Below are 13,569 nucleotides of genomic sequence, written 5' to 3' on the forward strand. Positions count from 1 at the left end.
ATTTTGGTACAGAATTGCCAGGCACTGATTGTAAGGCTATGCCCTTCATGGTTTTCTAAAGCAGGGGGTGGCAAACTATGGTCCACAGATTAAATCTGGTCCAGTGCCTGTTTTGTAGGTAAAGTTTTATTGTAACACAACCACGCTCATTTGTTTACCTATTGTCTGTGGCTGCCTTCACCCTTCAACAGCAGACTTAATGTATTTGCACCAGAGACCATATGGACTGGAAAGCCTAAAATATTTACTATCTGGGTCTTTACAGAAAGCTAAAGAATCCATCGAATCATCTTAATTGATCCAAATTATGTCTCATGAATATCCTTAACACATGATTAAGCAACCACAAGAATGCGGCTTATCCTGCCCGTCTTGTTCTTCTTAAACGGTAAAAGGTGAACATCATCTAGATTTTTTCCAATCTAGACACAGATTATCATTCTAATTCTCAACTAGTGAGTAATCTCCTTCGTGAGGTATGATTACAACATTTAGATCTCTGCTCCTCTTACGAAACAGGAATATTGGCAGGGACCCATCAAAAGTCTGAAGTTCCAGTCCCAGCTTTGCCCCTAACTGACTCAATCTCTTGGTGTTTTGCTTCTATAAAATGAAGATGAAGTTTAAGTTTCCTTAGAATGCTACCATCTCCTGATTCTGTGATTCTGAATTTTTTCGCAGGTATAAGACATCTGAAAGTATCTTTGGACAAAAATCCCTTTGTCAGAAATCTGATACTCATAAAGTCAGTGGACAGATCCCTCCTGGGGCTACCATGCCCCCATTACTATGTTGGACACTGGGAAACAACGATGAATAAGAACCAGCCTCTACTTTAAAAGAGCACAGTCTTGGAAGTGGTGCCAGACAAGTGAGCAGGTAATTGTGATCCTGCGTGTGAAGTGCTTTGTGGAAGGCCAGAACGGCTGCCGTGAAAGCCCAAGGAATGGAAGAGAAGAGCCTCAGAGAAGGTCTCTTGAGGAAATGGTGGAATTCATGCTGCTGGAGAATAAGCTGACCAATAAAGCAAAACAGCAATCTAGGGCAGCTGTCTCTTCATTTGGCTGATTAGGAAATGGTCATCTCTTTCAACATCTAAACCCTGAGGAAGATTTTCTAAATTCAGACACTGATGTGTGCATTATGCTCTGCTTCCAGGTGTTTTTCATGAAAAGGCTCACTGCCCAGCAAACTTTTCACAACATAGTCAACTTTTTTTTTTTCTTTTCCACCCAGTTCTCAAGGTCACATCCAAGTCTTGAAAAAGACCTTAGCTGTTCCAGGCACAAGTGATTTGACCACCAGTGCATAGAATACCAAGATAAATCAGATATGAATCAGAGAGTACAGCAAAGGACCATTTGTGGCCTGTAGCTGAGGTCAACAAGGATGAGATGACTCTGGCTTCAAACAACTTTGGCAGTAGGATTCTCCCATATGCTTAGACAGCAGTCATGTTCACGTGGTTGAACAATCCCAACTTTCACAACAGTGCATTCTGAAGGAAGATCTATCCGAGCTGAGTTAGCCATGCAATCTCAGCAGTAATAATTCCTAAGTAATCTCTAGTTCTTCTATAATTCTAAGTGCCATACTGAAGTTGGAAGTAGAGGCAAACTTCAGTGAGTACCAACTCTGTCCAGCACTTTTCTACACACAGGGGATGCAGCCATGATCAAACTAGACAAAAACCCTTGCCCTTGTGGAACTTACATTCTAGTGTGTCATCCTTGAAGGGAGAAAAGTACAATGAGTTTTATCTTCTATCCAGTGGAATATATGACTGCTCTGGAGAATCCCCAAGGGACATTTTGCAAAGGGGTCTAAGCCAAATATAAGCCAGCCTTCCTCCTGAGCCCTTATTCTCTACAACAGAGAAATGCCAGGCAAAGAGTAAAGGCATGTGTTTTCCTTAATGCTCCCTCATTATCAAGCCAAATGACTCCTTACATCTCAAAGTAGATACGCAGCAAAGCCCTAAAAACTGTGCATAGCCTTTGACTCACTTCTGGGAATCCTGACTAAGCAAATAGTTGCAATTTGTGAAAAGAATTTAGGAGCAAAAATGGGCATCACAGCTTTATTTAAACTAGCAAAAATATGGCAAAATTCAAGTCCAACTATAACTATAAATTACTGGGTAAGTAAATTATTGTTTTACATCAGATGAAATAATAATCAGCCATTAAAATATTTACAAAGATTTCATGCCAATGTGGGAAAATACTTATGATATAATGTTAGGTGATCAAGTAGAACAAAAAAATTATATATTCAATATAACAAGCATGTGTAAAGATCTACTAAGGAAAGTAAAAGACATGTGGAAATGCTTCAAAACATTAATAGTTAATGTATTTAGGTGTTGAAATTATTAATATTTTTCAACATTTTGGATTTTCCACTTTTTCTTTAGTGAACATGCATTCTCTTTATAATAAAAAATAATTTTAAGCTTAAATGTAGTTTTTAAAAGGCAAGGAAGAGGTAGAAAGAACAAGTTTAAAGTACCTTTGTAGCTAAGAGCCTGAACTCTGGATTCAAACTGCCTGTGTTTGAATCCTGACTCCCCAACTTCCCACTGTATAATCTTGGACAAATTATTTAACCTTCATTGCCCCAGTTTCCCACCTCACAATGGGGTGATAATAGTGCCTACTTTTTGTGGTATGAAGATTAATAATTCACATAAGGCATATAGCACAGAGTCTAACACCCAGTAAGCACTCCACAAGTGATAACATGCGCAATACTCCAATGGCCTCAATGAAAGAGACCCACCTCAGGGAAAGGTAGGCAAATATCATCCTGATACCTCAGGGACTATTAACTCAGAGTTGTACTTCCAGCAGGCAATTTTCCCTCAGTCAGAAACAATCCCAAAATCCTTTACTAATATTTAAAAGCTTCCCCCTGAAAATAGATGGATAGTATAATAGATATTATTTTAAGTGTAAATGCCTCTATGGTTTTCTGATTGCACTGGTTGTAACTCATTGCACAAAGTAGTTTTTGGTTTTAAAAGCAAGTCTAACAATTATGACAATAGGATTGTCAGAAAACACTTATGATTATTTTAAGACGAAATGACCTCAGAAATTGTTTATGGTGCTAACAGAAAATAGTTAATCTGAAGATAAAAATAATTGGTCTGATACAAGCATATTTTTCTGTCCAATGCTTGTTCCAACAACCGTGAAGTCAAATGTCAAGCTCTTATCTCCTACACCCAAAAGCCTTCTTTCTGTGTAAATAAACCATCTAACTATAGCATCAAAAGGCAATTGAGGGAAACAGACTTCGCCCAGTGGTTAGGGTGCCCGTCTACCACATGGGAGGTCCGCGATTCAAACCCCGGGTCTCCTTGACCCGTGTGGAGCTGGCCCACGTGCAGTGCTGATGCGCGTGAGGAGTGCCCTGCCACGCAGGAATGTCCCTGCATAGGGGAGCGCCATGCACAAGGAGTGCGCCCGGTAAAGAGAGCCACCCAGCGGGAAAGAAAGTGCAGCCTGCCCAAGAATGATGCCGCACACACAGAGAGTTGGCAGAACAAGATGATGCAACAACAAGAAACACAGATTTCTGCGCAGCTGACAACAACAGAAGTGGACAAAGAAGAACATGCAGCAAATAAACACAGAGAACAGACAAACTGGGGGGGAGGAGGGAGGGAAGGGGAAAGGGAAAAAAAAAGGCAATTGATCGATAAAAGAGTGTCAGAGGGCTGATTATGATTGTTAAGTGAATGGTAGAAAGAGTGGTTTTCTACCTTAAATGTCTTATAAACCACCAATCACTCTTAAAGAATCTGGGTGCCATGATAGAAAAAAAGATATATTTTTACAGAGCAGGTGTAACTCAGTGGTTGAGCATGTACTTCACATGTTTTGGGTCCTGGGTTCAATTCCCCTGGTACCTCCTTAAAAAAAAAAGTGGTTGAATACTAGTCCTGCACTTTGACCACACGATTTGCCAATATTTGTCTTTTAAGAGTCAGAAATCATTTGACTGAATAAATGATAAATGATAAATATTAAATCTTAACCAATAAAAATGATTCAGAGGATAAGAAGTGATTGGGAAAGACAGGTTCAAATTTGCGTCTCAGCACCTCTCTGAAATGAGGCATCAAATTTCCCTTATGGAAGAGAGAAGAACATGCTTTTAGTTTCCAGAGGCATTCTTTACTCTCATTTATTATTATTATTATTCTAATTTCTAAACTTAATTTCTTCTGTCTTTTGACCTGGAATTTTTTCTGTAGTCCAAATAAAGCTGTGCTTCTGTCCAACTTCATGGGTCGCCTTTAGCAACCTTTCTCTCCCTGCATGGAATATCTGCCTACTAGGTATATTGAAAAGGTCTCGAACCAGAATTTCACAGCCCTGTAAACATCTTCTTTCAGTCACATAACCTTATTCAACCTCAATTTCTTTGTCTACAAAGTGGGGATAATAAATTCATATCTCACAAGGCTGCAGTGCGGCCAAGTGAAACAGATGCTAACTGATTTGAGCATGATAGGCAACTTCATAATAAAGTATTCCCTTCCCCAAACCTCTGTGAAACTTTCTTGGGATATCACAGCCATTCTCCAAGCCCTGATATCCCTTATTGTCTTTGCTTTCTTTCCGTTCCAGATTAGAAGGCAAAGTTCTTCGAAAATTGAGATTTTTTTAATTTAGAAGAATATTTGAGTTCTAAGTTAACTTTGACCTCTGACAATGCAACTCTCAGGGAATTGGCAAGGCAGAAGAGTTGGTAGCGAGTTAAGTTCCTTTTGGGTGGACCCTGGCAGGTGAAAGCCTCTCTTTGGCCAGTAGGCTTCCACCGCATTCCCTTCCTCGCCCCCGAACTCAGGGTCTGGACTCTGCCCACCTCGCTCGCCACACCCACACGGACTAAGCTCATCAGCCCCCCTGTCGGAGCTGAGCTCCCCTCAGGAGATGCCAACACTCACCCTCTTCCAAGATCTCAGAACCAGCCCGCCCCATTCAGCAGGGGAAAGCGGAGAACTAAAGAGAAGGCGGGGGCGAGGAGCGCCGCAGGGGACAGTGGACTCAGCTCTCTAGCTCTCCTCTCGCCCCGCTGGGCCTCCTGCCCCGGAGCCAGAGCACGTGTCCTCCGGAGTCCCGCAGCGCCCGCAGGAATGAAGGCCGAGTCTGTCCAGCGCCGGCTTCCCCACTGAACCCCTTCCAAACCTGCCCGCAACCCAGCCCCGGCCCCGCAGGTGCTTCCCACCAGCTCTGGCTCCGCGCTCCCCGCAGCCGCAGCGAGACGTCCCCCGCACTCCCTCTGCGCGCGCCGCCCGCGGTGCTCCAGGACCGGAGCCCGGCGGTGCCCCGCACCTCGCGCCCGCAGGGAAAGCTACCTGTGGAAGTAATGGGCGCAGAAGAGGCCCAGGAGCACCGTCCCCGGCGGGCCGAAGAGAGGGCAGGGCTGCCGGGCGAGGATCGCTGCGGGCACCACGAAGGAGGGCAGCTCCTGCAGGAACCAGGCGGCGCGGGCGGGCAGGCGGGATGCCCCGGGTGTCTGGCTCCCCAAGTGTTTCCCGTAGCCGGAGGGCTTCGCCAAGCACAGGACCGTGACTCCCAGGGTGGCCAAGAAGGTGCTGCCGGCCAGGACCGGAGTCAGTTGGCACCGAACTAGCATCTCGCTGCGCTCTCCGCCGGTGGCTGCCGCCGGTACTGAGGAGAGCGCGGGCCCCCACGGTCCCTTTATGGAGCGCCAGACGCCACGCGGTGTCCGCCCCTTCGGCCTGGGCTCCCTCCCCTCCAGCCTGCCTTCACCTCCGCGCAGTCGGCCCTGGCTAGGCTGGGCGGCGCCGCGCCTCGGGGAGACAGCACGCGGGGAGGATTGAGGCTTTCGTGGGGTTGAAAACGCGTGCTGGGGCCCTGAGCTTTCAACCCGCCCCGACCCTCGCCCCACTCTCCGGGCCACCCCCTTCGCCCTTCCACAGGTTCTCCCCCTGAAACCACCCTTCCCTGAGTCGTTCTTCTGCCTTCAGCCTCTAATGCTGCAAAAAATACAATTTAGAAAAATGATGGGGGTGGGGAGATGGGGAGGTGGGGAGTGGGGTCTATGGGAACTATGTTTTTTAATGTAACGTTTTGTGTGATCTATTAATTTTTTTAAAAGATAATTTAAAAATAAAATAAAATACGGTGGGAAAACCAGAGGCGCGATTTAGCCGGGGTCGTCCCCCGCCCCGACACGCGCAGCCCCCCCCCCCCCCTCTGGCCCCTAGCTCCTCGCATTCCCTGCACTCCCCCCACTCCCTGCCTGCTCAAACCCAACCCCGAGTCCTTGCTTTGATCCTGGCATCCTGGCGCGTCTCTTGCCCGCCAGCCCCGTGGCCTTCGCCATTCTCAGCATCACTGCCACCTATGCTCTACCAAGCCCCCTCCACAGGTACCAGAACCTTCCCCCCGCCCCAAGCCCTACGCGGCTTCTCTCCGCAACCCCGCGTGCGTTCCACGTCTGTCCGACCTCCCCGACAGCCATTGGCAAAGCGCATCCGCGGAGCGAGGGCGGGAGCGCTAGGACTGCAGCCGGGACCCGTGCTTCTGTGGGACTGTCCTGGCCTCCCCTACACCCGCAAACATCCCGAGCTAGCCCAGTCGGAGTCTAACGCGAACGGCTTCTGCCGCGGGACGCCCCCTCCCGGCTTCTCCAGCGGAGGAGTCGGGTTCTAGAGTCCACTGCGCTCGGAACTTCTCTCCAGCCCTTGCGCACCCAGACGCGGTTCGTTCTTCCATTTGTCGCTCTTTTCCCACCCTCCATCCGCTTGTTCGTTCTCTTGTCCCATTCGTTCGTTATCTATTTCCTCTTCCCATCTCTGATTCAGCAGCCAGATTTCCCCGGCTGCCCTCCACCTCTGGGTTTGCCCCTTCTTTCTCCCTTCTTGGCTTCCTTTTTCCAGGCTGCTTTCCTCACTCTTCCAGTTTCCTGTCCTTGATTTTTTCATCCTTACTAATTTTCTCTTCAGGCCGCCACTTCTGCCCCCACCCCAAACTTTCCTAATCTCTCTCTTCCCTTTCCTCATCCTTCCGCCTTAACTACTCTCACTGCCTCTCAGGAGCTCAACTCACTATTTTCCCATCCATACCTGCCGGGTCATACAGGCTGCTCAGTGGAAGGCTGATGCCCGCAGCCCCTCCAGTTTGGGGGTGTTTCCTGACTCCTTGGAGCATGGTCTCTTTGTGATGACGCTTTAGTGCTCTGCTTGCTGTCCAAGAGGTATTTAACATCTCCCTGTCTGATGAAAATAAAAGACAATAATAATCATACTTCAGAGTTTAATTGGTCACCACAGAGGAATCACCCACGCTTGACTGAAGCACTTTTCCGTAGGATAAGAAGGTGTCGGCTGTCACACTTGCTTCGTGCTCTCTTTGCACTGGCTTTATAGTTGCAAGTCCAGTCGCTTCTCCTCAGTTGCTACTTGATTGTTAAGAATACCGAAATCTAGATTTCCAGCCAAAACCTGAGCTTGGGATCTGCATTTCCCCTCTGCTAGACATCTCCACTTGAATGCCCTTCAGAGACCTCAGACTCAGCCAGACCCAAAACTTAACCCATTTATCTTTCCCTCCACCCCAGCCGCACCCAAATGCTCCTTTTGTGTTTTTTGGTTGCATCTCTTCTCTCCCTCAATAGTCAGAGACTTTCTGGGAGGCTAGCTTGTAGACTCTTAGGAAACTAGATCTCACTCTTGATGCCAGACAGAATCAGAGAACAAGGGGTGTGACATTTCAAACCTCAATGGAAGAGAACATTTTTTAAAAAGATTTCTCTCTGCTTCCCTCCCTCCCCCCTTGTCTCTTCTCTGTGTCTATTTGCTGCATCTTCTTCTTTGTCTGCTTCTGTTATTGTCAGCGGCACAGGAATCTGTGTTTCTTTTTGTTGCATCATCTTGGTGTGTCAGCTCTCCATGTGGGCAGTGCCATTCTTAGGCAGGCTGCACTTTCTTTCACGCAGGGTGGCTCTCCTTATGGGGCGCACTACTTGCACGTGGGGCTCCCCTACATGGGAGACACCCCTGTGTAGCACGGCACTCCTTGCGCGCATCAGCACCGCACATGGGCCAGATCCACATGGGTCAAGGAGGCCCGGGGTTTGAACTGCGGACCTCCCATGTGGTAGAGAGACGCCCTAACCACTGGGCCAAGTCCGCTTCCCAGAATAACATTTTTTAATGAAATTATTCCTGCCTCAATTTCCTCCTCTCCTTTCTTCTAACTTTGCCAGTTTTTTGTCCTCATCTGTTTTGCACTACTGTATCAGTTTTTGCTGCATAATAAACCATCCTAAAAGTTAATGACTTAACAAAATCATCAATAGCTTATGCATCTGTGTGTTGGCTGGAGGTCAGCTGACCTAGCCTGGGCTTGGCTGATCTTATTTTTTTGTGGAGCTACTGAGAGCCGTGCTTCAGGCTGGGTTTCTTTGGGGAACTTCAGCTGATCTGTTCAACAGGGCTCTCATCGTGGAGAAGGGTGCTAGCCCCCAGCACATCTAGCTAAGGCACCAACAGAAGCACAAGAGCTCAGGTAGGAACACACAAGGCTTCTTGAGGCTCAGGCCAAGAACTAACACACTCTTACTTCCTCTTCCTTTGGTTGGCAAAATCAAATCATATCATGGATCCCAGAATAACAGTGAGAGGGTGCTGTCAAGTTGCATGGCAAAGGGCAAGGATATAGGAAGTGGCAGAGAATTGGGGAGAAAAACGAAACTGTTTCTTATCACATACATTTTTTAAATGCCCGAATTGTGTTCTGTATTAACATATGTAAAGGAAGTGTCCAGCTTGATTTTCATAAACTGAACACACTTTTGTAACAGCACTGTGATGGTTAGGCTAATGTATCAACTCAGCCAGGTAATCGTGCCCAGTTGTTTAATTAAGCAAGCACTGGGCTAACAGTAATACAAGGACATTTGTGGACTTTAGTCACCAGTGACTTTTCTGCATATATAACTTGTTACAATTAAATCAATCAGGGAGATTGCCGCAGCAATGAACGGCAATTTATCCAGTCAGTTGAATGCCTTAAAAGGGGAAGTGATTTCAGTATTCAGAGAGCATTTCCAAGCTTGTCTTTGGACAGCCAGTGTCTCCCGGAAACTCAGCAAGGACTTTCATTGGACTTTCATCGAGATGCCTGGTTTGCAGCCTGCCTATGGAACCTGGACTTGTGCATCCCCATGGTCACATGAGAGACTCTTATAAAATCTCTTACTACTGACAGATATCTCTTGTTGATTGTGTTTCTCTAGAGAACCCTAATACAAGCACCTAGATCAAGAAAGAGTTTACTAGTATATCAGAAGCTCTCAATGTGCTTCCTTTCACTCCCTCCCAGAATACCCACTACCCTGACCTCCAATACCATAATTTTGCCTGCTTTTGAGCTTTATATAAATGGAATCATACATTATTTGCTCTGCGTGTTTGATCCATCACATTGTTGCATAAAGTTCTGTTTCTTCTCAGTCTTGTGTAGCACTCCATTGTGTATGTATACTACAGTTTGTTTAACCATTCTATTGCAGGTGGACATTTGAATAGTAAATTGTTGACAAAGGTTTGTATAGGTTATTGCCCCTTTGACATTGCAAAGCCTCCTTTGGTTCAGCTTCCCTCCATTATCATATTTACCCATATCATACAATAAACAGTACCATGCCTAGCATCACTGGACAAGATGAATACCAAAATTATATATAAATCCTATATTTTTAAAAAGATGAAGAAAAGGGTAAATTATTCTACATCTTAACTTCCAGACCAATGCTAAACAACCTTTATTAGTTAGTGCCAACAATTCATGATTTTATATTGTAACAGTTTGATATGGTTCATGAATTCCAAAAATAGATATTGGATTGTTTGTAAACTTGTCTGTTCCTAGGCATGATTAAATTATGATTAGGGCTTTGATTGGGCCATGTCATTGGGGAGTTGGAGTTTTTGATGTTGGAGTTTTGATGCTGGATTCTTGAGCTGCAGGAAGTAAGTACACAGAGGAGTTTGGTCATGAGGAAAGAGAAAAGGTCCCAAGAAGTGAAACAAGCCATTCACCTGATAGTCTACAGCTGGCCTTGTGGAGATAGCAGAAGAGCTGAGCCTGGAGAGAAGCAAGCCCTTGGAAGAGAGGAACCCAGGAAGCCTGAGCCCTCACAGACGTCAGTAGCCATCTTGCTCCAACACATGACAATAGACTTTGGTGACGGAAGTAACTTAGGCTTTATGGACTGATAACTGTAAGCTTCTGCCCCAAATAAACATCCTTTATGAAAACCACCAACTGATTTCTGGTATTTTGCATCAGCACCCCATTGGCTGATTAATACATATATATATATATTTTAATATATATGAATATATATAGATTTTATATATATATCTCCAAATAAAATAACTTCATTGAATCCCATAAATAAAACGCATATCCTAATATCTACCTCTTTGGGTTATTAGAAAGAACATATACATATATATGTATATAATATATATTTATTATATAGTGTATAATATATATAATGCATATATAATTGATATTATATACATATGTGTATGTGTGTATATAGTGGGTGGGGTGAGATTAACTCATGCCTGACCAGAAAAATATTAATGGCAACTTTAAAACTGTTCATGATATTGGTGATAGTGGTGGTAGTAATAATAGTAGCTGATGTAATAGAAATAATATCATCATTAAGAAATTTGGCACTGCTTTATAGACAATAAAGCAGGTATATTTAAGAAGTAGAACAAGGACAGTTTATTAATATTTTATCCATTACTTTTTCATAAAGTTATAGAATTCACTGAGCAGTTTCCATTCATTATCTCGTTTCCTTCTTGAAGCAATCATCTGAGCTAGTTACTTTTATAATCGTCACTTCATAAATGGGTTAATTGGAACTGTTAGAGAGTCAAAGTTCATACCATGACTTTACAAGGGATTTGAGCTAGAATTAGTTCAGATCATTCAACACAATGGTCATTGATCCTTCCCTCCAAAAACACACTCTCGGCTTTTTGGAGGTAGAAGGATATTCTCTCTGCTTTGGCAGGTGGGCTATGGTAGCATATGTAACTTTGCCTTTTCTCTCCTTTGTATTTCCAGCTCTTTTGCCCACTCCAACAGTGGCAGCATTCCTGAATAGTTAAAACTACTATCCCCTTTAATTTGTGGCTGATCAACAGCTCTTGTACTAGAGAGCAGAGCACAACCTGTTTTTCTGGAATTCTGCCATGCTGTTTTCCCCGAACTGCCCAATCACCCCTATGTCACTAAACCTTTCCATCAATGTATAGCTTCTGCCCTGCCAAAAACATCTGTTCCTTTAGGGTCTGTTTCCTAAAAAATCACACATGTCCATTGTGTGCCTTGATAATTATTGTCAAGTCATGCACTTTTGGCAAATGCGCTGCCTTCTTTAGAAGGCAGCTTCCCCTCAGCTATACATAGACATGCTACATAAAAGACCTCTCTCCGTTGGCAGTAGGTGTGGGCAATCCAGCTTGGAAAAATCCTGTCTCTTCTCCTGCCACCGAGGATGAGGGCCCCACGTAAGTGCCCTAAATAAATGCTAATTATTCACCAAGCTGGACTTGTTCGAGTCTTTCTTTGGTCTGAAGTATCTATCAGATTGACAGGAAACTGTTGATTTCCACAGCTCCTTGCCATATTCATGGCAGCTATGCAGTCTAAATCACTACGAGTTTTCCAGGTAGGTAAGATAAAGCTCTGCATCACGGTGGAATGGTACGTGGCTCCTGAAGCTTAAAGGCTCTTAACCCCTGGAGCATTTGTGTCCTCACCCAACTGGATATACATTCCTTAAGATGAGCAATTCTAAAAAATGCTTCTCTTACTTTTCTAGGTGATTGCTCTAGAGGCTTTTCACCCACTAATCCTCTGCGTGAGCCAAAGCTATCTTTGAGATTAGATTTCAAGTCATAGGAAGATAGCGTGAGGAATAGGGGTCATAGGTTTTTTTTTTAAATCTCTGAACCAATCCATAAATCCCTTCAAAGGACTTCTAATCAATAGTTCATAATTATAGTACATCTCTCCTACTCAAATACATTGCAAGGATATATGAAATAAAGAGAAAAACCAACAAAAATCTCCCAGCTCAAAAGCAAAATAAATACCACTGTGGAACAGAAATTGAGCAGAAAGCAAAATGATGAGAAGATCTAAAGCCATAAATTCCTTGGATCCAGGTCTTAGGGCAGGCAGTGGCAGCCAGGAGTTTGGATCCTGCAGAATAAAGGGAATGGAAATCTCTTGTGAAACAGGCAGCCAGGCTTACCACTTGAAGCCAAAGGCTGTAAAGGGGTTCTCTCACTTGTGAAAGGAGTTGAATAAAATTGCTGCCAAATCTTCCCTGGGTTATGCTTTATTATAAACTACAGGACTATGGAGGCAGAAGACTATAGACACAGCCTCACAACCAAGAACTGAGCCAAGCTTCCATGGGCTCATCAGTTGAATCTATGCTATCCCTGTTGTCATCAAAGGACAAGAACCTCCAAATTCTTCACAAGACCTGATTTGGGCTAGGGCTCTTGAGGATTAAAGGAGAAGCAACCATAAACATCACTGCCAATGTCCTTTTATTAACATTTCTCCCTTAGTTAAGAAGGCATCAATTCCATCATAGGAATTTTTCACCTATACCCTTTTTTTTTTTCTTAAAGATTTATTTATTTATTTAATTCCTCCCCCTCCCCCCGGTTGTCTGTTCTCTGTGTCTATTTGCTGCGTCTTGTTTCTTTGTCCGCTTCTGTTGTCGTCAGCTGCACGGGAAGTGTGGGTGGCGCCATTCCTGGGCAGGCTGCACTTTTTTCGCGCTGGGCGGCTCTCCTTCCAGGCACACTCCTTGCGCATGGGGCTCCCCTACGCGGGGGACACCCCTACGTGGCACGGCACTCCTTGCGCGCATCAGCACTGCGCATGGGCCAGCTCCACACGGGTCAAGGAGGCCCGGGGTTTGAACCTCGGACCTCCCATGTGGCCTTTTAAGTCCAAATATGCTTCTAAAAGAGTGAGTTTCAGTATGAGAGCTTCAACTTCTTTTTAATGCAGTATCATCTGTTGGATGTCAACTTAAGATAATGGCTGTAAAGCACCATTAAACATCTAAGTATAAGACAATGGAAGAGAGCATAAATGTATGAAGACAACATCAAATATTATAAGAAATAATTGGAACCTATTTCACATCCACTTCCTACTTTTAGCTTTGGCTTTAAAATATAATAAAAAAGAAATGTATATATTGAACATATTATTTTAATAAATTATAGCAGTTCCCGATATACAAACATGTTACCTTGTAAATATGTTTATATATCTCTGAAACTATTCTATCTAGTACAATCTCAAGCATTTATATAAATTACATCCTACCAAATAAATCAACCTATCTTTCTCCAGATGCAGAGAAAATGAGAAGACCAGAAACCAAAACTTGTCTTGTCTAGCTACTTCTGTCAATGAGTACACACATATATATATTCCTTTTCAATTTTTAAGTGAAAAAAAT

At 44.2% G+C, this 13,569-nt stretch overlaps 1 protein-coding gene across 1 annotated transcript in view; it reads right to left on the reverse strand.

The window, feature by feature from the left end:
• The window catches only part of SRD5A2 (steroid 5 alpha-reductase 2), an 84,656-nt gene extending 78,973 nt beyond the window's left edge, over positions 1–5,683 (reverse strand). Inside the window, exon 1 of the mRNA XM_004451080.4 lies at positions 5,372–5,683. Within this exon, the coding sequence (XP_004451137.1) occupies positions 5,372–5,652 (281 nt within the window). The 5' untranslated portion in view covers positions 5,653–5,683. The remainder of the gene's footprint in view (positions 1–5,371) is intronic.
• Positions 5,684–13,569: the final 7,886 nt, after the last annotated feature.

Source organism: Dasypus novemcinctus, chromosome 17 (genome assembly GCF_030445035.2).
Source record: "Dasypus novemcinctus isolate mDasNov1 chromosome 17, mDasNov1.1.hap2, whole genome shotgun sequence".
Taxonomy (NCBI): domain Eukaryota; kingdom Metazoa; phylum Chordata; class Mammalia; order Cingulata; family Dasypodidae; genus Dasypus; species Dasypus novemcinctus.